This window comes from Cornus florida, unplaced genomic scaffold (assembly GCF_030987335.1).
Source record: "Cornus florida cultivar Cherokee Brave unplaced genomic scaffold, ASM3098733v1 CherokeeBrave_3.0.0_Hap2_Chr11, whole genome shotgun sequence".
Taxonomy (NCBI): domain Eukaryota; kingdom Viridiplantae; phylum Streptophyta; class Magnoliopsida; order Cornales; family Cornaceae; genus Cornus; species Cornus florida.
This window is the reverse complement of record NW_026775581.1, coordinates 84523180-84548193: the sequence shown is the minus strand read 5'-3', so window position 1 is coordinate 84548193 and position 25014 is coordinate 84523180. Positions and strand designations below refer to the sequence as shown.

General features: G+C 36.0%; 1 protein-coding gene across 6 annotated transcripts in view; it reads left to right on the top strand.

Moving 5' to 3' along the window:
- The window catches only part of LOC132285851 (DNA (cytosine-5)-methyltransferase CMT2-like), a 32281-nt gene extending 7450 nt beyond the window's left edge, over positions 1 to 24831 (top strand). The window contains exons 4-21 of one of the 6 annotated variants that reach the window (XM_059788081.1): positions 4255 to 4359; positions 4452 to 4571; positions 5544 to 5637; positions 8658 to 8863; positions 8965 to 9030; positions 9129 to 9377; positions 12368 to 12426; positions 12525 to 12591; positions 12704 to 13033; positions 13485 to 13553; positions 13639 to 13725; positions 13806 to 13893; positions 20578 to 20699; positions 20775 to 20879; positions 22898 to 22941; positions 23016 to 23085; positions 23173 to 23276; positions 24297 to 24831. In XM_059788081.1, coding sequence (XP_059644064.1) covers positions 4255 to 4359; positions 4452 to 4571; positions 5544 to 5637; positions 8658 to 8863; positions 8965 to 9030; positions 9129 to 9377; positions 12368 to 12426; positions 12525 to 12591; positions 12704 to 13033; positions 13485 to 13553; positions 13639 to 13725; positions 13806 to 13893; positions 20578 to 20699; positions 20775 to 20879; positions 22898 to 22941; positions 23016 to 23085; positions 23173 to 23276; positions 24297 to 24444 — 2133 coding nt within the window. In that variant the 3' untranslated portion in view covers positions 24445 to 24831. Of the gene's footprint in view, positions 1 to 4254; positions 4360 to 4451; positions 4572 to 5543; positions 5638 to 8657; positions 8864 to 8964; positions 9031 to 9128; positions 9378 to 12367; positions 12427 to 12524; positions 12592 to 12703; positions 13034 to 13484; positions 13554 to 13638; positions 13726 to 13805; positions 13894 to 19633; positions 19677 to 19781; positions 19833 to 20577; positions 20700 to 20774; positions 20880 to 22897; positions 22942 to 23015; positions 23086 to 23172; positions 23277 to 24296 lie in introns of those variants that run through there. The other 5 variants (XR_009472621.1, XM_059788082.1, XR_009472622.1 and 2 more) reach the window with 5 other exon arrangements.
- Positions 24832 to 25014: the final 183 nt, after the last annotated feature.

Below are 25014 nucleotides of genomic sequence, written 5' to 3'. Positions count from 1 at the left end.
CACAAAATAACGAAATCCATTAATAGAAATATGTTTTATTGGTCCCCATACATCTGAATGAACTAATTGGAAAGGACTAGCCACACAATTATTAGCTCTTGGCTTAAAAGATACACAACAGTGCTTACTAAGTTGACATGTTTCACAAGACAGAGACTTAACATGACTAAAACCGGGAACTTGACGCTGCAGAACTGATAGTGAGGGATGGCCGAGACGACAGTGCCACTGGAAAGAAGACAAAGATGATTGAAGAGCCGTGGGAGATGGTGCAAGATCGAAGTAATACAAGCCACCTACTTCATGTCCCATACCAACCCTCTTCTTCGTCTTGAGATCCTGAAAAAGACAACATGTGGGATAAAATGTTACAGAACAGTTAAGAGATTTAGTAATTTTGCTAATGGACAACAAATTGAAAGGGAATTGAGGAACATATAATACAAAGGAAAGGGACATAGAAGGGGTAAGATGAACAGTTCCCAAACCCAAGACTTTAGTTGACGATCCATTAGCAAGAGTAACACTTTGAGAGGAAGGAACAGACTGAAAATCAGATAGGAGATGAGAACTACCAGTCATGTGATCGGATGCGCCAGAGTCAAGAATCCAGGGACTCTGACTAGAGGACAAAAGACATGCAGGGGCATTACCTGATTGAGCCAAGGACCCCATGGAAGATGAGGTGGAAGTCCGTTGTTGAGACAAAAATTGAGCATACTCATCACGGGGAATCGTGACCATAGCAGTCTCAACAGCCACATGTGGAGCAGTGGATGTGGCAAAGAGAAGAATCCCCATCACTCGCAGTCACTTGATGTGCATAGAAAGAAGATGGCGGTTTCCCGTGAAGATCCCAACAGTAATTGACCGTGTGATTAGTAAGACTGTAGTGAGTGCAAATTTTTGAGTCTCTGCCTTTGCATCGACCACGGCCACGGCCACGGCCGAAACGACCACCACCACCACCTCCACGAGAAGACTGAAAGCCACCCTGGTTCACAACTAAGGCAGAACGTTCACTGTTAGAAGGAGCAGTGACACCACTGGAAGTACTGCCTGAAGAGCCATTAGATAAAGTGGCACGCTAGAGTCTGGATAACATATCAGGTAGAGAGGGAAGTGTAGGGCTACCCAAAATCTGTGCATGAACAAGTTCATACTCTTGTGACAATCCTGTGAGAACCCGAACAACATTAAAATCCTCACGTTGCTGCTGCATGCTTTTCACATCAGAGGTGATGGGTTGATACATATTCATTTCTTCACACAGTCCCATTGCCCGTGAGAGGTATTCTTCTAAACTGTGAGTCCCTTGCTGGAGATCAAAAAATTGTCTACACACCTCATAAACTCTGGTTATATTACCAGCACCAGAATATAACTGTTGGAGTCGGGTCCATATCTCCTTGGTAGTGTCCAGATATAACAGGTTGGAGCTAATATGAGGTTCAATACAATTCAGCATTAAGGAGATGATATGAGCATCCCTTTGTTCCCATGAACAATTAGCATCACTGCTTTTGGGTTTATCTTGAACCAAATGATCGCCAAAGCCTTTGGCTTTCAGGAAAATGGCCACTGACTTGGCCCATAAAATGTAATTTTTTCCATTAAGCTTGACTGAAGTCATGGGAGGATTAAGGGATGCAGGAGATAGGAGATCTGAACTGGAAGCCATGGAGAAGATTTAAAAAAAATGAACCTGGGGAAAATGCAGAATTGGAACCGGGTCGGATCTGGAACCGGGCCGGATCTGGTTCGGATCCGGAGCGGGGTCGGATCTAGAACCGGATCGGATCTGGGTAACTGGATTGGATCAAAACAAGTCTTTGTTATCCCGGTTTTAGTAAACCAGGATTGGAATAGTGTAGCTGCGCAACCAAACAGGGCTATTCTTCTTCACAACCCCACCAACAGACTCCGGCGAGCACACAGCGGTGACACCACACAACCTCCGCAACTTCCGACTAAGAAAAAAAAGGGCGAATCGATGAAGCTTCACCTTTGCCAACAACGACGATGGGTGTCGGCGAGCCTGCTGACGATCGATGCGGCAACAACACAAGCGGCCAAGGGGCTTCAGATCTGACGGCAACGAAGGAGGCTGCAGATCTGACGACGACGACTACGGGCTTCAGATCTGACGGCGACTAAGGACGATGGCGATTATAGGTGATGTTCTCAACCTACCGGCGACACGAACTTCCGACAAAGACATTGACGACATACTCACGATTCCAGTCACTCTCATACAAGGGCAACACACTTGTTGTTTCCCACACCCATGAATTTATACCGCTCTGATACCATGTTCAGATTCATGAGAGAGAGAGAGAGAGAGAGAGAGAGAGATAGAGAGAAAAATGTATCCTCGTGTATCTTGTCTATCTGCAGCCCTCTAAATAAGGCTTATATAAGAACAAGGGTTAGACACCCTAATTACATAATTACACAATAACCCTAACTATTATGGGTAATTACATAATGACCCAACACTATAAAGAATATACATTCTAATAGAAATGACCACATTCGGGAGATGGTTGGAGTAGCACAAATTAGAGATAAAATGTGACATCCCACATCACCTGGGGGAGAGGTTTGATGAAACTTATATGCGTGGACATCCTTTAACCGTGTAGATGCATTTTGAGGAAAATCGTGAGCATGGAGAATGTGGAAAGCAAACATTATGTACACAGTGCGAGGCAAGTAGTGACAAATGGTATTAGAGCCATTACAAGCTGAAAATGGGGGAGCGTGCACTCAGGCGAGCGAGGATGCTGGTTCCAAGGGGGTGATTGTGATTTTCTGACTTCCACTTCCATATCACCCCGGGGGGTGGGGGGGAGTTTTGATGACACTTATATGTGTGGATATCCCTTAACTGTGTAGACGTGTTTTGAGGAGCACGAAGAGTTTGAAAAGCACACAATATCTAAACGGTGTGGGGCGGGTTGCGATGTAAAATGAGAGAAAAAGGGTTAAGGTTGTTTGGGCATGTGCAAACAAGACCTTTAAATGCGTCGGTTAGGAAGAGTGACATAGTCCACAGTGAGGGTAATACCAGGGAAAGAGGAATACCAAAGTTAATGTGGGTGGAGTTAGTAAAGTAGGATATGATAGCATGTGATTTGACTGAGGCTATGGCCTTAGATAGAGCGGAATGGAAACATAGTATTCATGTAGCCGACCCCAAGTAGTTGGGAAAAAGGCTTGTTGTTGTTGTTGTTGTTTGGAAAAGATTTGGTCGAACTACGTTATGCATGGACTCTTTTAGATACATATAACTACCCATGTTAGTCATAGGACACTAGCATACAGGTGGGATGTGTGTCACTCATGTTTGGTTGGAATTAAATTAAGGTATAACTGAAAAGTCAAATGTATTATTGAACATGAATACTCTCGTGTCGTGTTCCCTTTGTTGCATTATTGTTTCAAAACAAGTTGAAGTGCGGATTTTGAACACTACATAAAACACCATTTTACCCTAGAAAAATAAAATAAGCGTATTAAGAATATGAATATATAGCTGTGTTATTGCATCTGATGTTTAAACTTATATCCGCATCCAATGTACCTAAGCCTGCATAACACAGGTTGTTGTCAATATACAGTTGAATCTGTAGTCTATACTTCCCTTTTTTAATGGGTTTCTATTCTTACCATTTTAAGGTGGTTAAATAAATAATTATATGATGTCTGGGATTCAGTTATTCCTTATCAGCTGTTGTTTAAGGGGTTCTCTATTTATTGTAAGGTTGGTTGGCCTCCAGGGGGTTAAAACGCCCCTCCACCTTCCAATCAACATATTCTCCTATTAATACAGAATTTTCTTCTTATGTAAAGAATATAAAATCTGAAAGTTTATATATTAAATGCTAATTTGGATGAATCCAGTCAATTTGACTGAGATTTCAGATGATGTCCAAAACATATAACTTGCAACCATTCCTCCCTATTATTTTATAAGTTCTTTAATTCTGGCATTTTCAAATTGTAATTATTTTTTTTTTTGTTTTACATGCTGTATAATATTGTAAAAGGATGCTAGTTGTATTTGCAGATGAAAAATGGAATAGATTTTAAATTATTTGAATCAACTCTTAACTCTTTAATAGGGCTTCTCTTATTTAGACTGGTGCATTGTATTCGAATTTCTATATCAGCTATTTCAATTGTAAGAATCAATCATCTGACTATGTCCTTATGACAAGGTAAAATTTACAATTTAAGCAATTCCTTCAGGGTGATGGACGACAAAAATATGTGGGCAGGATCATAGAGTTTTTCAAAACAGTAGAAGGAGATGATTATTTTAGGGTCCAGTGGTTTTATAGAGCTCAGGATACGGTATGTAGATTCTCAAATCTTCTAATATTCTTTAATGACATATTATTTTACCAAGTATTTGGTGCTTCCTTTTTTTTTCTCCTTCCTTTCAGGTTATGAAAGAAGCAGCTGCTTTCCATGACAAGAGGCGTTTATTTTATTCCACTGTAATGAATGATAATTTATTAGATTGCATTATTTCAAAAGTTGGCGTCAAACAAATTAGACCCACGGTATGCTTCAGTCTTAAATTCTAACTCTTAAATAAATTATTATTATTATCATCATTATAATTATTTTGCTTTTTTCCATTTTATCATACCCCAAATTCCATTTGGCGCAACTTATAAGTGCACATACTGATTGCAAAGCACACTCTCATTGTCCATATGAGCTTTATAGCAATTTATGGTACAATAGATGTCTTCCGAATAAAATTCCATATCATTGGAACACCAACAAACAACTATACATAAACGAAGTGTGTGAAAACTTCCCTGAAACCCATGTAACAACTACTATCTCACTGTAAAATAAGTTGGAGATCTCATGGATACATAAAAATGTTGTGCATTAAATAGTACAAATTCCCACAATACAAATCCAGAAATTTCGATGCTATTTCAATTCTTTCTTCCCTCAGCTTGAAATGTTAGAAATAGAATGGAATGAGCTCAACAACTTAGTAAGCAGATATACTTACCCTTAACCTAGGATGTTATTCAGCTAATTCATCCCAATATGATAATCAATTGAAAGTTTATTTAGTTTACTCTTAACCTAGAATAGAAATATTGTTTCACAAAATTAAATCCTAGGGTAAAAGGAAGTATATCTACTCACCTTGTTGTTCCCAAAAATCAGTGGCCTTCTCTGACCTCCTCTATTCTTTGATTCTCTCTTTTACCCTCCCTTTTATTTTATTTATTTTATCTACCATTAGGCTTGTCTTAAACCTAAAAGGGAATATGTGTACTATGATTTTTATGATTTTATGTGTTGGGTTGCACTTTTTGGTGTATTCACCAATGAAAAATAAGTATATAAATTAAGCATATTAAATTTTGGGTTATTACATTTCTCTTTGCTGGTTTCCTGTTTTCAAATTCTGTAGAAGGCTTGCAGAGCATTCACTTTATCTTTTTCCTGTTTTGTTAATGTTGCATCTGATATTGTTGAGTTGATTGTTTTCGTAATTGTTGCAGCTAGGTTTAAACTTAAACTCTATTCCACCATCTGACTTTTATTATGATATGGAGTATTGCGTGGAATATTCTACATTCCGCACCTTGCTAAACGGTAAGAATGTTGATATTGGTCATGGTTTTAGGTTGTTAGTTCCTAGTAGCACTGAAAAAAGAAAAAAGAAAAAAAGAAAAAGGAACATGACCTTAGTGCCATCAAAAATATTGGGATAACTCCTGGCATTATTTATTTATTTTTTAGTGTTATGCATTTAGTAGAGCCGCTCACAAGATAATTAATCCTATTTATGCCATTTATCCAAATTTGCATGTCAAATAATCACAACAACTTATAGTCAGTTAAAACATTACAGAAATTTAAATACCAACAACACATATATGCATAAATAAGAAGTACTTGGACTACTTATACAACATGCTATTTATGCGATGCATGTGTTTTTATAACACATCAACCTACGCCAATAAATTTGTGATATGATTACTATATGGTTGCACTCAGTATTTAATAATACACACTTCTATAAAGCTATGGCATGGGATTTTTAGATTTCCTATTATACGTTAAAGTTTCTGTATAAAATTAAAATTCATAATTTGGATCATACCGGTGGTTCATTTTATTGAGTATTTTGCATGCCTTAGTCGGCTGGCCCTCCTTTTGAATATAGGCTACATTATATGATGCAACTTGGTATGTATTACACTTGAAAGTTCATTACCAAACAGCAATTGATAGTGGTCAAACAAGATAGTGGAGGCAGTGCTTTTGCAGTCAACATAAATAGGATGACAGACTGTAGACATGCTGAGACAGAGAAAAAGAATTAGGAGGCAGCTGCATATGAACTTTCTCATGAATTCTTCGGGAGAATTTGCATTTTTTGTATCAAGCCGATATGGCAACTATGAATGTACACTACAAGTTCAAGGTCAGGCAATCAATATTATACAACTGGGGACACCATGGCTGCAATTGACCTTTATAATTCTTCAGAACCATTTGTTCGAGACTTCAAAATAATAAGAATTCCATATTCGGAACAAAATTCTGGGCATGAGTGCTAATTAAGACATACTAAATTCCATATGATTATTGTTTAACTCTTAGGGCTAAATGGCTGCAAGGAAACACCAATATAATAAAACTAGTATTACACATAGTACTTTTGAGTAACATGACAACATAATTTTGAATCCCAGTACCGGTTTATATTTGTGGGAGTAGTGGTTGAACTCTAATCCAGATTGGTTATCAATGCCATGTTTTTTTTTAAAAATCACTACCATTCCACTAACGAGTCAATTATATGTTTATTTATTTATTTATTATTATTATTATTTTAAAATTTAACTTCTTGGATTTGTGTGTTGTTCCTTGTCAATTATATGACACTTAAGATGAAGTGTTTCTTGTTACATTGGACTTAATATTTGTTTGAAGTAAAACTAAAAACGAATTATCATCTATTGTGAAGAACATTGCACTGGCTAACAGGTTATATCTGCAGCTACAAATCATATACTTTTTTTTTGCGGGGAAAAAAATGCAAAATATTTTATACCTCATTAATTCATGACTCAGCCACCAAAAAGAATTAAGGTTTTTAATAATCTTTATTATTGCCGCATCGTTATCATTATATGAAGCCTTATGTGGTCCTTGTTCGAAATCATTGGAAGATCTTGTCTCCACAGTATTACCACTGCTCACTTTTGCTTCTACTAAATTCTTCTTGTTCTTGCTCATGATAACCACAAGGCACAAACATTTGAACATTACCATATCCATAGATCTTCGGAGGAAGTGAAAGTTCGCTGTCACTACCCATAATGTGGTCAAAAGAATGAGGTTGAGAGAGTGCTACATGAGGTGGTAGATAGTGGAATTATTGTGGTTGGTTATCGTACAAGAGCTACGTGGGTTGTGAGTAATTAGGAGGACCCCCATGGTGCCCTTGTCCCAACCCGGCTCTCCAATATAGTGCACTGTATAATATTCATCGCTACTATTGTTTGATGAGTGACATTTAAATTTTCTTGACCCACCCATATTATGGAGCTGTGGTGCTATGGTGGAATTTCTTCAATTTCATCATCATTATAAAAACCATGAAGTCCATGCTCCACTAGGCAAGGTGAAGCATTAGGATCAACTTGTCCAGATATCCAGCTTTGTACTATCCGATTTGGCCTTGCTCCTCGGCCATGCCTGCCCCTGCCCTGCCAGAATGTCCTCCAGTGGCAGAATCTTCAATAGTGTTTGGGATTTTATCACTCCCACTCCTACCCACAACCACTAGGTAGATTTATTCCTTACTAACTCTACTCATGTTAAATTTGTCCTTCCTCTTCCCTTAACCAATTTTCTTTCATTTTATCTCCAATTAATGTTACTCCAACCATCTCACGAATGTGATCATTTCTAATTCTATCCTTTCTACTCTTATTGCACATTCATCTCGACATTCACATTTCCACCATGCTCACTTTATGCATTTGTTAGTGAACTTATTTCCTAGTTGCTCAACATTCTGTCCCATAAAATACGGCTGGTGTAATTACTGTTCTATAGAACTTCTCTTTCAATCTTAACAGGATACACCGATCACTTATACTAGGAGCACTTCTTCATTTATGCCATTTTGCCTTGGTTTTATGATTAACATCATCTCCAATTACTCCTTCATTATGAATAATTGAGCCTATTTGAGATACTGGACTAATTGTATTGTTTTGACAATCATCAAGTAATATATGGAGATTATTCATTATAAATTTCCCTTGGTTGGTAAAGAATTTTTTAAACTCAAATCCTTTTGTTTTCCTCATGAATCATTTGTACTTATTATATTTTCTGTGTTTTTACTAGGGTCTATCTATTCATCCAGTTATGTATATATATATATACACTTTTTTTTTGTTAGTATCAAGAGAATAATTATTTCCAATAAATAATAAACTTGATTTGTCTTCTTTTTCCTTAATATTTTCATTATTTCCTATGCTTTGAATTTCCACAAAATATGAATACTTCTTCAAATGACTGAAGTTCATATAAATACCTATTTTAAATCCTTGACTTGACTTTATAAGATTTCTACATTGCTTCAGATAATTCTGTAGAGAGCCATGATTCAGCCTCACCAAATTATGTTGAAACTTCCCATACAACGATCAATACGACCTCTTTGGAGGATACACCCAGTTGTGAACTTTATAAAGCGGAGCTGGGGTTATTAGATCTTTATTCTGGTTGTGGTGGAATGTCAACTGGATTGTGTCTCGGTGCCAAACTTTCCCATGTTAATCTTGTAACGGTAATTTTTCAATTCACTAAATTTCATTTTTGTGAAGATGATTTATCTTTAAGTTGTTTGATTTGTCCTTATATTGTTCAATTTTATTCCCTTTACTTTAGCGATGGGCAGTTGACTATGATAGCTTTGCATGTGACAGTTTGAAACTGAATCATCCAGAAACACAGGTGAGTGCTCCTTGTCTTCTATAATTCTACACCCAATCTCATGGTGTCCACAAATCTTTGGAGGTGATATGAAATGCTTTTATGCTTCATTTCTTTAGGTTAGGAATGAAAGCGCCGAGGATTTTCTAGAACTGTTGAAGGGATGGAAAAAGCTGTGCAACCAGTATGTGTTCAATGATTTAGAAAGAGCACTCCAGTCTGGGGCAACTGACACGAGAGAGGCCAAAGATGAGACAAATCGTCCATCAGATCTTAAGATTCCTGCAGGAGAATATGAAGTTTCATGCGTAGTTGATATTTGTTATGGTGATCCCAGCAATTCAGGAAAGCGTGGGTTAAAATTTAAGGTACTCAATAAATATACTCGTGTTTACCTGTGTTAGTTTATTTTTGAAGAGCTTATTGAATTATATCATTCTTTTAGTGAATGAACTTATTGAATAGCTAAGATGCATGATATGGGATGGGATACAGATGTGATACAAGGATATGTTCATGCAATAAATTTCTAAAATGCTGGAAATGGGCATGTAAATAAAATATATATATTAAAAAAATTATATTATGTACGGTAAATAAACATTTTGTGGCAGTACCATGAAATATGTAATCTATAATTTATACATTTGTAATATTCTGTCTCATAGAGAAAGACATAACGACAATAAATTGGGGTAGGTCGCTAGTAAAAGTTCACTATCAACAAGTCACGACATGTGTGTGTGCACATGCATTTCTGTATATATATATATATATATATATATAGATATGTATATAGATGCACATAATTATTTGATGACTTCTCCTACTACTACGTGTCTATGTCCACTACTTCAATCTTTATATTAACTTTGTCAAAACCTTCAATTTTGTTTCTCTTACAATTATAGTTTGTTTTCATGTTAAAAAGAAAATCTTATTTGATGTTCAAGCTTCATTTATCACATATTACCCTATATTTATTAATTGTCAGATAAGTGACTGAAATTAAGAGTTCTACTCTAGATTATGGACGTGTACAAGATGTGTTGATCACTGGATCATGTGTACGAGTGTCCGGGAAGTGTTGGTACTCGACACGGATATGGTTCCTTCTGCTTCTTAGTTGAACAGTGACATAGTCATATATAAACTGATTGGTTTTGTAATTTGAAGTCTTTTTGTTATTAGCATCTGCAGATTGAGCTTAAATTAAGTAGATAGTAGATGCAAGGCAAAATATGGATTCTTCTTCAATAAGGCAGACGAATGATCTTTAATATCATACATGAAATTTTAAGGGTAAAGTACACTCACATCCCTTGAGGTTTTGTCAAATTACACGTGGGTGGAGTGTTTGTAGTTTATTGTTTGACCTCCCCTGAGACTGTTAATTGGCTGAAGGATGTTAAATGTTTGGTTGAAAAGTCAATTATATTTGTAATATTATTATAATGTAAAATATTCATTTTCCTCTCTCCTCTCTCTTCTTCCCCTTTCCACCTCCAGTCCTCATCCCACCACAGCCACCTTGTCCAACACTGTTAAACCACCTCTCTATCAACAACAAATCATATATACACACACACATAATATATATGGTTCTTGATATAAGTTATATATTCAAAATACACATAATCTCTCACTTTAGAAAAACCCATTTTGGGTTTGTTCAAAAGCATCTACTGTGGAGGTGTCAACCACCACATCCTGCTGCCTCCACCAATGGTGGGGCTTGGGCTTACCAGTAGTGGGTTTCAACCATTGATTGGCTCTCTCTCTAAATATATATATATATTCTCTCTCTATATATGCACACAAATTACATAAATATATATATATATGGGTCTCTCATGGATCGACCACACTCACCATAAAGCATTAGGTAATAGAGCGGGGAATGGGTCGCCCGACCGGAAACGATAGCAATGGTTTTGGATCTGGGTCTATGCAGAGTGCCAAACATATGTGTGTGTGTGTGTGTGTATATATATATATATATATAATGATGTATTTTGATCCAATTGCTGCCAGAAAACAGCGGTTATTACGTGATTCTCTCAAACATTCTCTCGAACATATATTCTCGTGCTAATCAGTGGGAAAATGCAACAATAATGAGGCAAATGATGAAAGAAAAAGGAGTTAAGAAACCGCCTAGTTACAACCTGATTGAGATAAATGGAAAAATCCATAATTTTATGGCTGGTGGACTTGAATCGACTCTCAATAGTCCGGTTCGAATAGTTTAATCTTTTTCTTGAATATATAAGCATATGCGTAATATACATATATATATACACGTGTATGTATATAAAATGATGCAATATGGTCTAATGAGGAACTGAAGATATGACTTGGAAGAATTAATTGATTTGTTCTGGTTTAGTAATTGATAGAAAACCGAGAAGATTTGGCAACAATTGAGAATGTTCGAGAGAAGCACATGGCTTAGGCCTTCATTTTCGGTCATACGGGCAAAGTAATAGGACTATTTCTGTCTTTTCAGACAAAACAAGGGTAATTTAGTCATTTTTGAATTTTTGCTAATGTTTGTGACAGACGGATAATGGGAGGGAGGTCGTTGAGCACTTGCGTCAAACCTCAGGGGAGGTCAAAATATTAAACCCTCAACACTCTATCGATCTGTAATTTGACAAAACCTTAAGGATGTACTTTACCCAAATTTTAACTACATTTAAGGGATGGATATGAAATTAATATCATAAATTGCAGGTCAAAATTAAAGAAGAGCTTATAATTTAAAGGTTTACCTATTGTAATGATAAACTTTTTTGGTGTCTGATAATCCTTGCTAAGTATTACCATATGATTTCTTATGATTTATGTGAATTACTTCTTGTGGCAATACTATGTCCCACATGCTATCATTGTATCAGTCCTTCAAGATCTCATGCTTTCTATCTGCCATTAGTGCAGCATATTATATTCTTAAAAGCAAATGAGTACAAGGCTGTCAACTAGCTATTTTTATTTTATTGTATGCTGATCCCATTAACTTCCCAAGTACCATCAACTGTTCGGTATCATAACCTTTGTGGATTATTTGCCTATAATTGAAGTAATTAGGCTACTATTACATGTACAGTAAGTCTGCTCTGTCAGAAATGAGCATCCAGGTTGAACTAACTTCAAAGATATGTAATTATTCTTTGCCAAATGTGGCATTTAGCAAAGTCTTGCCAGACACAGTAAAGTATTGTGATTCATCCTCCTTAAGTAAATTTTAGTGTCCTATTTAATTTTTCATGTAGTATGTTGATTTCTATTCATGTTCATCAAATCCCGTTTGCAAATTCTCTGTGAACATATCCGTTACTTATTACTATTTTATTAGGTACGTTGGAAGGGATATAGTTCGAGTGAAGATACGTGGGAACCAGTTCAATCATTGAGGTTGTAATTTCTGTCTATTATAAAATAATTACGCCTTCTATATTTATATATTTTTTGGGATTTTGTGCATATTACTTGTCCTTGTGTATTTTCCTCAGCAATTGTGAAGAACGAGTACGAGATTTTGTAAGAAGTGGATTCCAATCTAAACTCTTACCACTTCCAGTAAGTTGCTTTTACTAATTTGTACGATCTATATGCTTCGTACAATTGAAGTATTTACTTTACTGTTATTCTTTTATTTAATTTCCCAAACTCTACAATTTTTATATTACAGGGTGGTGTTGATGTTATATGTGGTGGTCCTCCATGTCAAGGGATTAGTGGATATAATCGCTTTAGAAATGTTGATGCCCCATTGGATGATGAAAGAAATCGTCAAATAATTGTCTTCATGGACATAGTAAAATTCTTAAAGCCCAAGTATGTATTGATGGAAAATGTGTCCGACATCTTAAGGTTCAATAAAGCCTCTCTTGGAAGATATGCATTAAGTCGTTTAGTGCATATGAAATACCAAGCAAGGCTTGGAACTATTGCTGCTGGCTGTTATGGTCTTCCACAATTTCGGTTGCGCGTTTTCCTCTGGGGTGCTCTTCCCAGTGAGGTGAATGTCTTCTTATTGTGTTGATCAGAAATTATTTTTCAAGATAAATTTTAAAATAAATAATAATTTCAAGATATACTTAATGGTCACATAAAGTTAGTGAAGGTGGAGGTTATTGTGCTTAAAATAAAATTTTAACTTATCAAAAAAAAAAAATAAATAAATGAAGTATTTGTTGGGGCTGTTTGAGATTGTCATCACTAGAACTGTTGATGATTAAAATATGTTTTCCTCATTGGATGAGTGATAGTTATAACAAACTTGTTTTAATTGGGATGAAAAATAACAGCGTTTTAAATGCTTGAAGTGTAGCATTGGATGATTGCAATTCCAAACGGTGTCCATTCAAAAGGCTACAAAAAAATTAGACTTAACTTAAAATTCTGTATAAGGCAGATTGTTTCCATGTGGTGTCCAAGCAATCATGCTATGAATGTTCTTTTGCTTGCAGAAACTACCCCAATTTCCACTTCCAACACATGATGTTGTTGTTAGATATTGGCCTCCACCTGAGTTTGAGGTACTACTTCAATTGTCTGTGAGTTCAATTGGTAAGTGAAATTCCCTAGTCACTGTATTTCTTATTATCTTCCTTAATGTTGTAGCGAAATACTGTTGCTTATGATGAAGACCAACCTCGACAACTTGAAGAAGCCGTCATTCTTCGTGATGCTATATCTGATCTTCCAGCTGTATTCTTATCATATTTATTTTGGTTGGTTTGCTGCTTTAATACAATTTGTCTGTATTCTCATAGAAATTATTACTATAGGTGACGAGCCATGAAACCCGTGAGGAGATGACATACCAAATGCCTCCGGAAACCGAATTTCAAAAATATATAAGGTTAACTAAATATGGTAATGATATTATCTTTGGTAGCATAACGTGGAAGTAATGTCTATATCATACCTATTATTTATCTATCTTGCTTCTGCTGCAGATATTCTTGAATCTGGACATTTACTTTTCCCTTGCTAGTTACTTTGTTTCCTAACTAATAACAATATCAATTATGTAACCCGTCTCATTAGATAATTAGTTGGTCTCATTGAGTTTTTGCATTGCAATAGTTCTGCTTTCCATTGATGTTATGTACTGTGTAATTCAATTATGAGGCTCTCTATGCACTTCTTTGTTTGAATTGATTGTTGCAGGTTTGAGTTGTTACAAGTTTTCAGGTATAGATTGGAGCCTTTGTTTTCTTGATTCTGTTTTGCTTTTGAACCATCTTATGCAGAACAGTTTTTTGTATGTAATGACTGCATGCACGATACAGTTGGGCTTAAAAGCTATGTAAATTATTACCGGTTTAACTGAAAAATTACAAGTATCAATTGAAAGAAACCATTATTGGTTATATATCAGAGTAAGATAACAGGAAAGTAGTGCAACTAGTCCCAAACTATGTAGTCACATTGGCGCAATGTTCTGAAAAATGCCAGCAAGGAGCAACTGCTGTCTTAGTGCCGTCTCTACCTAAACTGGGTCATGGAAGCAGTCCTAGTGGCCTACAGCTGTCTCTATCTAAACTGGGTCATGGAAGCTTACTCGTGTAATGATCAAATAATGGCAATAATTGAGAATAAATAATCAAGCACTCTTCAAACAATATTTAACTTAGTTCAGAAAACCTATACCTTCTTCCATGGTTGAGAAGACTCTTCTATTTTTTTTGGCAAGTAAGAGAGTATTTTTTTCTTTTTTTTCTTTTTTTTTTTTTTTTGGTATATATCAACAAACCGGAGGCATGTACAAAGGGGCATACCCCAGGGTTGTACAAGGGCTGATAAAAAAATCCCCAGTTCCACCAATCAACTGACTAGTTGTCCGAGAAGTAATACAGAAAAAGGCAGCCCAAAGCATTTACATGATATCGTTTTTAGTGCATCCTCGGTCCATAGAGACAAAATGTCGGACTGGTGCCAATTCATCATGGAAGGAAGGACTCTCTAAGCCGGGATCACTAACTAATACTAATCTAACACTAATATAATAAATGATGCAACTCTATACATGAATTTATGGACAGCAGTTAATTATTTAGTCAGTCATAAAAATAGAGTGTTGAAGCACGAAGAAAATTGAGGGTGGTTCAGCTCCAAATCTTGCAACCACTGACCTTTGTTCTGGAGTGAAGAAACAGACTAGAGGAGAAGAACTGCCAACGCAGGGCTGTGGGGTGCTCATTTGGATACCTGAAGATAAAATCAGAGTAGGAAGGGAGTAGACATCATTCAAAGGTGGAATCAGGCAAATTCCATTTTCTCGATATTAGAATCTGGGAATATCTGACAATATAGCTTCAATCCGATGCCTTCTAGATGTTCTTGGGGTTGTGACTCTCATCATGGTAGCTGTGTTCATGGACTCTAGCATTCGTTGCTCTCCAGAGGCCATAAACTGTAGCAGCCACGGCAATTCTGTTGTTTGTTTAGCAAAGCTCTTGCCTGAAATATGAGTACAAGCCCATTGTAGTGTTTGGTCTCAACTCCCAGTAGACCGGGCTATAGCCTGGTTTTGATGCTGTCCCAGATTTGCATGCTGAAGCTACATTCGAAAAATAGATGGCTGTGGGTTTCAACTGCTCTTTTGCAAAACAGGCAAGTGTCATGCTGCAATTCTCCACACCTTGAACTTTTCCAATGTTCAAAGTTTTTCCTTAACATCATTGGCCATAGGATGAATGAGGGTTTGGGCACAACAGAAAGCCACACAATTCCAGGCCAGGTCAAAGAGCATCTCTGGGGTCATTAGCTCAATCCGAACTTGTTTGATGAGAAGTTGATTCAAGGACTTCTATAGAACTTGGTCAGGTTTGTGAGGCCTTCATAGTTGATTCATTAGGGTCGCCAACTTCTACCCAACTAGTGGAAGTATCCGCAATTTTCACTGAGGATGGGCAGAAATAGAAATTTCTCTTCTAACTTTAGCTGCCCAATTGATTTGGAGGACTCTCTCAAAGCCCAGGACCATTCACCATAAGCTATAATATCAGAAACTCTTGCCGTATTACCAAGTCCTGAGATTAGAAGATTCTACTTCCTGTAGAGAGAATGATGTGGCCCTTGGGGAGACAATTGTCATGCCACAGTGACGTGTCTCTGCCATCCCAATCCTTTGGACAAAGAACCTCCTAACATTACCCCCTACCTTCAAGATGTTCCTCCAACTCCAACTCCAACTAGAGTCTACAAGGGTTGAAATACTCCACAATTTTCTGTGCTTGGTGAGAAAGTCTTTGACCAATTGAACCACATAGAATGTGGAGTAGAATATATATATATATATATATATATATATATATATATATATATATATATATATATATATCTGACAATAGTAGCTCTGCTCCAAACTGGATGCTTTGATTCCCAGACTACATTCTATAGTAGGGAAAAAGACTACTCCATTGGACTTTAGCTGCACCTTTATTATGAGAGGTTCATTTCCAAAGAAACAGATGCTATTTTACTATTATCATGGCCAAATTACCGAGGTGGAGAAGAGGCATACACGATACTCAGAAGTTACCCGCTGGTGTTGAGGCCACGCTCACTCTTGTGTTCCCTCGCTCTTAACATACACCTCTTGACAAAATTATGTGAGGAGAATCCTCACTGACATTTCTCCTGTACATGCCAACCAATAACCTAAGCATACATTTATAGGAGGAATACAAATTCCTTTTGGCCTGTAAAACCCAAATAGATCTTTCTGACCTAGAATAATTTTATGGAAAGAAATCTAGTTAGGGAGTTTAAAAACACTTCCTGGCAAACTCCACAGGCAAAATCTTGTGATAAAGAAATGTGAAAGTATTTCGGAGAAAATAATTCTTAAGCGCTGCTCCTGGCTTCAGTGTTTTACCCTCTAATTGCTAAAGACAACTTGTAAAACCATTTTTCAGCACATGAATGTGTCTGTCCAATTCACGCAGTTCTTAATTTCAGGCCGTAAAACCATTTTTCAGCACATGAATGGTATCTGTCAAATTCACGCAGTTCTTGATTTCAGGCCACTTTATCTGAATCTTTCAATTGTTCGGCTAAATATTTCCAGAGTGTAGGACATTGACCATTTTGTGACTTTTGCAATGCAATCAAACACAAGCTGGCTGATTGACTCTATCTGCAACCAAATTTTAATTTAACTCTTGAAGCTTTACTTGCATATGGATCTTAAGAATGTTTCCTGATAAACGAGCCACTACCGATATTCCATAAACTCCTTTCATCATCATCGTTGCCTTAATCCTATGCGAAATTATGAATGGGGTCAACCACATGAATTCTCTCTCCAGTCTTTTCTATAACATGCCATTTCACCTACATTGTTTAACTTTTAAAAGTCATTTTTAATAACCTCATCCCATGTTATTTTTGGTTGACCTCTTTGTCTTTTACCTCCCATTACAACTAGTCTTCCTCATTTGACTGACTCATCACTAGATCTCCAATGGAAGTGTCCAAACCATCTAGGTCTACTTTCTCTAATTTTCTCACTAATTGGTGCCACCCCTAATTTCTCTCTCACACTTTCATTAGTGATCCCATCTCTTCTAGTAACTCTACTCATCCACCTTAACATTCTCATTCCCGCTATATGAAGGTGTTGTTCTTGTTTCCATTTTAGGGCCCAACACTCCTCTCCATACAATATATAGTTGGTCTAATAACGGTCCTATGAACTCCTCAACATTCCATGAACTCCTTTGGCTTTTACAATTGCACAAGCAACCAAGGACGAAATCTAAACTTCGCCAAATGTCACAAAATGATGAACAACCTTGTGATACAAAACAAAATCATGAACAACTGGAGGACCTAATCCTCGGTTTTGATAATCAATAAGGTTAGTACCTGTCCTATAAGAACAATCATTTGAGTACCTGTAACTGCCTTCTAGTGCCAACAAGTTTGTTCATCTTCTTATGTAAATATTATAGATTTTGAAATTCATATGTATGAATGGAGACTCTGCTATTTTCAAGGGAATCTTTTGAAGATCACCCTCTCACGTTGCTTACCGAATGTGATTTATAGGAGAGCAAACTGCAAAGAAGATGAATGTTGGCATTCCAGCATGTGGGAATTTTCATGTTCTCAAGAATAGAACACTTGTTTTTTCTTGTTCGAAGCATTGTGAAAGGATGATAACTGCTAGCAAAGATTAGATGCCATTTGAATTATGTTACATGGACTCTTCAAAAGGAGTGAAGTACCCATGTCGGACACATTCTGCTCGGACATGCGTATGGGATATGTGTCCGAATCTTTTGGGTGGACTTGTAGTTAAAAACCATATTCAATCATTCAATTATACTATATTATTAATATAAAATGAGTTAAATGCCTATATTGAACACTATATTAGATTAAAACATTGCTTTACTGTAGAAAGCGAAATAAAATGAATATTTAGCAGTGTCCATGTGTCCTTCTGTTTAGAGATACATACCCGTGCCCGACACACATACCCGAGTCCAGGTAACATAGACTTTAAAGTGCCTGTTTGGGAAGGGCACTTGTATCAAGTAGAAATCATAAGCACGGATTTAGACTTGCTAATGCAACCTCACTATGTTTCTAGACAAAATACATTAAAATTTTCTGAGAATTAATTTTGTTCTATTACTCATAAAAACAGAAATATATGGATATATATGTACATATCTAGATACTACTGAATTGTGAGTAATATAACAGTCTTTTAACAATTGATGAAGAATTGGTTGCACTAAGGAGACAAAGTTAAGTTGAAAGACATCGAGTATAACAAAAAGTACAAGTGATGATAACAGCAAAGGTTTTGTTGACTGCAAGACATATACATAATTTGTACATTTGAGGATGATGCTGTCGCAAATTATGACTTGTTCGTCGATGAAGGCTGTTAGAGAAATTAAGATAAAATGAATATAACAGAGTCCTCATTTGATTTATAAACATTTGGAGTTTTTTGGTATCTCAGATCAAATACATATTATTCTGTGAGAAGCTTAGAATTATGCTTGTAACTACAAATGAGATTTACCTACCAAAAAAAAAAAAAAAATTGCACATAAGATCTCGTTGGTTACAAAATTGTATATTGGCTAAGAAGATTTTTATTTAGGGAAGTTGAAGAGAATTTTTTTAATGTTAATAACGGCATTAATAAAAAAAATTTAATCATTGGTGCATATGAAATCTTGTTGATTACACATGGAGATTTTATTTAGGGAAGTTGAAGAGAATTTTTTTAATGTTAATAATGACATTAATCAATATATATATATATATATATATATATATATATATATTTAATTCATGCATGTCAACTGTACCAAAAATATGTATTCAACCATTTGCATTACAGAATTGACTCTTAGCCATCCAAACAGTTTTTATATGCTTGAACAAATTCCCTAATGCACAGTAGGGTTCTCCATTATACTTGTGAACGACTATTTTTAAACTAACTAGTCGTTAAATATGGTGTGATGGAGGCATGCCCTTGTTGTTGTAATAAAAGACTAAACGAAGAAAAGTAGTGTTTATCTGAAGAACTATTATGCTCTCTTCAGTTACTTATCATTCTTCTTATGTGTTGTTTCAGCAACGTTTACAAAAGTAGATAAAGATATTGCTACAAGGATGAGGTCAGTGATTCCATCTGTTGGGTTAATATGGAAATTAGAGATTGGCCGCATTTGTGCTAATTTATAATTACTCTATCTTAACATCCAACTGCTGGTTCTATGAAGGTGGAATTCATGAACTTAATAATTGGCTTATTCTCAAAATTGTAAGAAGTGGTAACATCTCTAATACCTAATTTGCTACTTAACCAATTGAATATGTTTTGCAACTTCAATCATAATGCTCCTCCAGTATTTGTGATACAATATTTTTCCATTTGACCGAATGCATAGTATTTCTTTAATTAAACCTCATTTGATTTGTTTTATATCTGACTTGACAACCTTATACAAATTATCATAACTGCAACACTCAGATCTGCATACCACTTGACCGATGCATCTCTGTCTTTAGGTGTTGTAGGATACAATTCAAATTTCCATTTGACTGAACGCATAGTATTTCTTCAATTAAACCTCATTTGATTTGTTTTATATCTGACTTGACAACTTTATACATTTAATCATAACTACAACACTCTGATCTACATATCACTTGACCCATGCAACTGAGTCTTTAGCATTGTAGGATAGAATTCAAACTAATAGCTGGTGGACCTTGTGTTAAAGCCTTCTACATGTTAGGAACGTTGATATGTGAAATTTGTTTGTATTATTTGTACATTAGTTTTTAACCTATGTCAATTCTACCTCCATTTGGTGATTGCTTGTTGGAAGCTTTAACTACAATAGTAACATCTTTTTCTATAGTTCCAGATGACTGGTCTTCTGTGACGTGTATGACTGTATAGTGACTTTTAGCTTGTACCCTGAAATGTGTATCTATAAGAAAAGAGTTCATGGTTGTAGGTCTTGATTGACAATCTATTTTCTTGTTTTTGTTTTTTCTTCATTTTGCTAGAGATGATGGGTTTAGCACCGAGTGGAGTTGCACAAATGAAAATGCCTATATTATATGACCACAGGCCATATCAATTGTCTGAGGATGATTATTTACGAGTTTGTCAAATTCCACGCAAAAAGGTTTGATAGATATGAGATTTACGTTGATATTTGAGCTTCTAATATTGTTGTGGTTCTAATTTATTAGCTTCACAGGGAGCAAATTTCAGGGACCTCCCTGGCATAGTTGTGGGAACTGACAACGTGGTTCATCGGGATCCAACAAAGGAGCAGATGAAGTTGCCATCTGGAAAGTCTATGGTAAACAGTTTGTGGCCTTGTGTTCTGAAGGAAGCTTTTCATTATTTTATTTTTAGTTTCTCTTCCTGGAAAAATACATGTGAATTCTGCTCTCTATCCCCTCCTCTCTCTCCTAGTGTAGTTATTTCCTTATTTTATTTCTAAGCTACAATTTCTTTTAGATGAGCACTGAAAAAATATGTTGCCTAGATAATTTCAATAGAGTTTAGAGTTGATTGAAAATTAATTTGAAATGCTTAGATGTTAAGTGGAAATTTAGCTACTAATCATCATTGATTTCATTGAATTTCATAAACAAATGCTGACAGAAGTAGGAAACATTAAACGGAAATGAGCCAAATAACTATTTTTGGTTCATTCAGCTAGGTGAAGAAATTAATATGCACGAAGTGACTGTTTTCATTATTCTAACTTACTTTGGCACGTTTGAGAGCTTTAGCATTTTACAGGTGCATCAAGTAATGGACCGTAAAATCTTAGTATTTAACTAGAGATACAAAATCTTACAAGTTTTATAGACTCTTCAAATTTTGTTAAGTTATTTTTGAAATTTATTTATAAAATATTAAGTTGATTAATAGTAGTAACAAATGAATGCATTAAAATAGTAGTAGTGACTGAATGCATTAATTGATTTGATGAAAAGAGTGAGAGTGGCAATATGTAACAGCTTGCCTCTTAGTGTGGCTCATAGCTGGGTTTAAACGGAGAGGAAGAGAGAGAAATGGAGTATAGGGGTTCAAATGTGCTAGAAATATAAGACGAGAGAGACGTAAAAATGGGGAGAGGATGGGAGAGGGTCTCAAATAGTGGAACCCGGAGAGTAACATAGGTGAGTACTTTAAAGAAGCTGTTGATGCAGAGAAAGGAGGTCATTAGAATGAATTCTTACATCATTGATTATAAAAGTATTTCAGCTAAAGCAATTCCAATCGTATGTAGAAAGGGGAATGTTAATACTCGTTTCTAAGGCATTGCACGATGGATATCTTATGTATGTTGAAACAAAACAAAAAAAATGATGTTGAATATTTCTCTTTGAATCAAACATAATGAAAAGTAAAGTAAAGAAACTTAACCAATAAAAAAATGAAATTCTTCTAATTCAAATCCAACTATAACAGCTAAATGAGAGAAATTGGAGATGTTAGATAAAAGGTTGAAATGAAATTCTTCTAATTCAAATCCAACTATGCGTTTTAAGTGGAAGGACTTTTTACAATTTGATGAAGGGCAACACCATTTTATTTGGGAGTTACAAACTAAAGTCATGCTCATATAGCTATTATTTTGTTATTTAGTATATTAAGATTACATATTGGGAGTTAGATATTAGAGTTTGTTATGACAAACGTAACGAACCCAAGTTGAACCAAGAATCACGAAAGAAAAGTAAACACGTCGCACAAAGAACACAAAGATTTATATGTGGTTCGGCAACAGTCTACGTCCACGGTTGGGATCCGGCGAAAGTTTTCATTATGTGTAAAATCGGAGATTACAAGTTTTCGGCCCGTCACTCTGTTTATGTACGAATATCAGAGTCTCTCTTATCCACCACTCCAAACCCTAAGCGCCCTTATATATCGGGCTACAAGAGACTAATTAGGGTCCACGATCCATGAGCAAAAACTGGTAAAAAATTGTCATCGGGTCATAACCCGGCACCAAATTCGGGCCACAATATCACAGAGTTATATACGTATAATATAACAAATATTAGATTTGATTACGTGTGTGTGTGTAGATATGTATCTGTGTGTGTGTATAGATAAATAATTTGAGAACGCGAGAAATTAATTACTGCTTTACATGGCATTTTAGAATAATAAGGAAACTGGAAAAAACCATATGAACGCTATGTAGGAGAGAGTAATAAGTTTGATCTGTATATTAGATTTTACAAAACCAGAGCATCCATGTCCTGGTTTCCCATGGAAGACAAAATTTGACCAGAATAGGCCGGGTGTTGTGATTCGGACCAGCAGTAATCAAAATTTTGTTTTGTTTGCTTATAGGTACCAGATTATGTCTTCACTTTTGAACAGGGAAAGTCTAAAAGGTGTGATGCTTTACCTTTTACTTTTTGTTTTCCTTTTAAATGCCAATTTACTGAAGTTCCTGTTATATGGACAGACCATTTGCAAGGTTATGGTGGGATGAGACGGTGGCAACTGTAGTGACTTTTCCAAATCTTCACAGTCAGGTATGTCCTTTCTCTAATAATATTATTCTAAAAAATTGAGTTAGACACCTATTTTTTATTTTATTGTAAGCCTCAAAACTTTTGTAGGCAGCATTACATCCAGAGCAAGATAGAGTGCTTACACTACGTGAGTATGCAAGGTTGCAAGGATTTCCTGATTTTTATAGATTCTGTGGGACAGTTAAAAAAAGGTATGAATATTATTTTCGAGAACAGATACTTAACGTGCTTATTGAAATTCAAGGTTGACCGAAGAGTATCACTTCTTTTAGTGATTACAAGTTTACAACATTGTATGCACATAGTGAACGTAGTGGTCAGAAAATAAGGAACACATTTTGAAGTGTTGTTTTTGACATTACCGTTTTGTAATATATTCCACAAGCCCTGACATATGCTTTGTATGAAGGGAAAAAATTCACATAATGAAAGATTGGAAGAGGGTCCAATTATGTAATTGATTGTTTGAGACCGAAGTGTGTTGAGGTTTGGCTCTTTCTAATGGATAACTAATGCTTCGTTTGGTAAGAAGGATGAAAAAATGGGTACAAGGGAAGGTGGAAGAATGGATGAGACAATATGTCCCATCTTTTTGTTTGGTCGAGTGAAATGGAGTAGGAGGTGACACCTTCTATTGTTTGGTAAGAGGGAAGGGAATAAAGTATGTTGTATTTTTTTTTTTTTTTTACCACTATACCCTTGTTGTATAGTTTTACAACACTTGATGAAGGGTAATAACATCACTTTACATAATATGCCATACTTATCCTTCTCTCCCCTCCTCTCTTCTATTCACTTGGAGGGATAAAAAATAGTGGTCCCGGAGGGTGCCTCATTCATCCATTTTTCCCTTCCCTCCTACTTTCCCTTGTACAAAACGATGAAAACTTCCTCGCATTTCCCTCCTACCGAATGTAGCATAAAGGAATGAAAATGAAAGAAAATCAAACTTGGTAGTCAGCCTCTCCCATATATAATTCGAGCAGTGTCGCTGAACTTTGGATTCCAAATATATGCCTAGTTTTCACGACTATATAATTTAGGTTCAGTTGCATGTACAGTAGAAAGGACATTTGCCTTCCACAAAAGACACTAAGAAATCAATTCTCAAAGTGTAATTTGTTATTGTTGTTATTTCTTTGCATTCCCTTTTACATAAATGATGTTGTAATATCTTCTTGAACATTGAAGTACCGTGTGTTTTGGTGCAGGTACCGTCAGGTTGGAAATGCAGTGGCAATCCCAGTCGCACGAGCCTTAGGATATACCCTTGGGATGGCCGTCCAGAAGCTGGGTGGGAATGAACCGCTCATGACCTTACCACCCAAATTCTCAGTCCAGCGACCTTCAATCGACTAAATCAGTCTCATGAAAACAGTTCAGTATTTCTTTTCGTGTTCTTTCATTGCTCTTAAGCAACATTGATAGCACCAACCGGTTGGTGCCGAGCTTACTTTTCATTTGTAAACCTTTTCATGGACATTATTAAATGCTCCAGTGTGTTGTAAACTCTTCAGTCATCTTCAGTAGCCGAAACTGAAAGATGTCAGAATGCCACCATGCTGAGACATTGTTGATTTTATAAGTATCATTTTTTCCCCATGAAAGCAAGTGAGTTTACATTTGCGAGCATTGCTAAATGTGGAGGTGCCAAAATCAGGATGGTTGAAGGCCATCACAGCTTATCATGTATGACAATCTCTATTAGTAATTATGTGGATATTATGAATCACATATGATTCCTTCTATTGTGGAAGGTGATTTGAATAACATAATTTGTAATGCCAGCACTGAATCAGTGGATTTGGAATTGGAGGAAACTTAACTAAAGTCCTTTTAATTCCAAATCCAAATCACGGATTCGGTGCTCCCAAACTTAACACGAGTGCAGGATGAAGTTTTTGTCGAGTAATTTTACAATCTGTATTA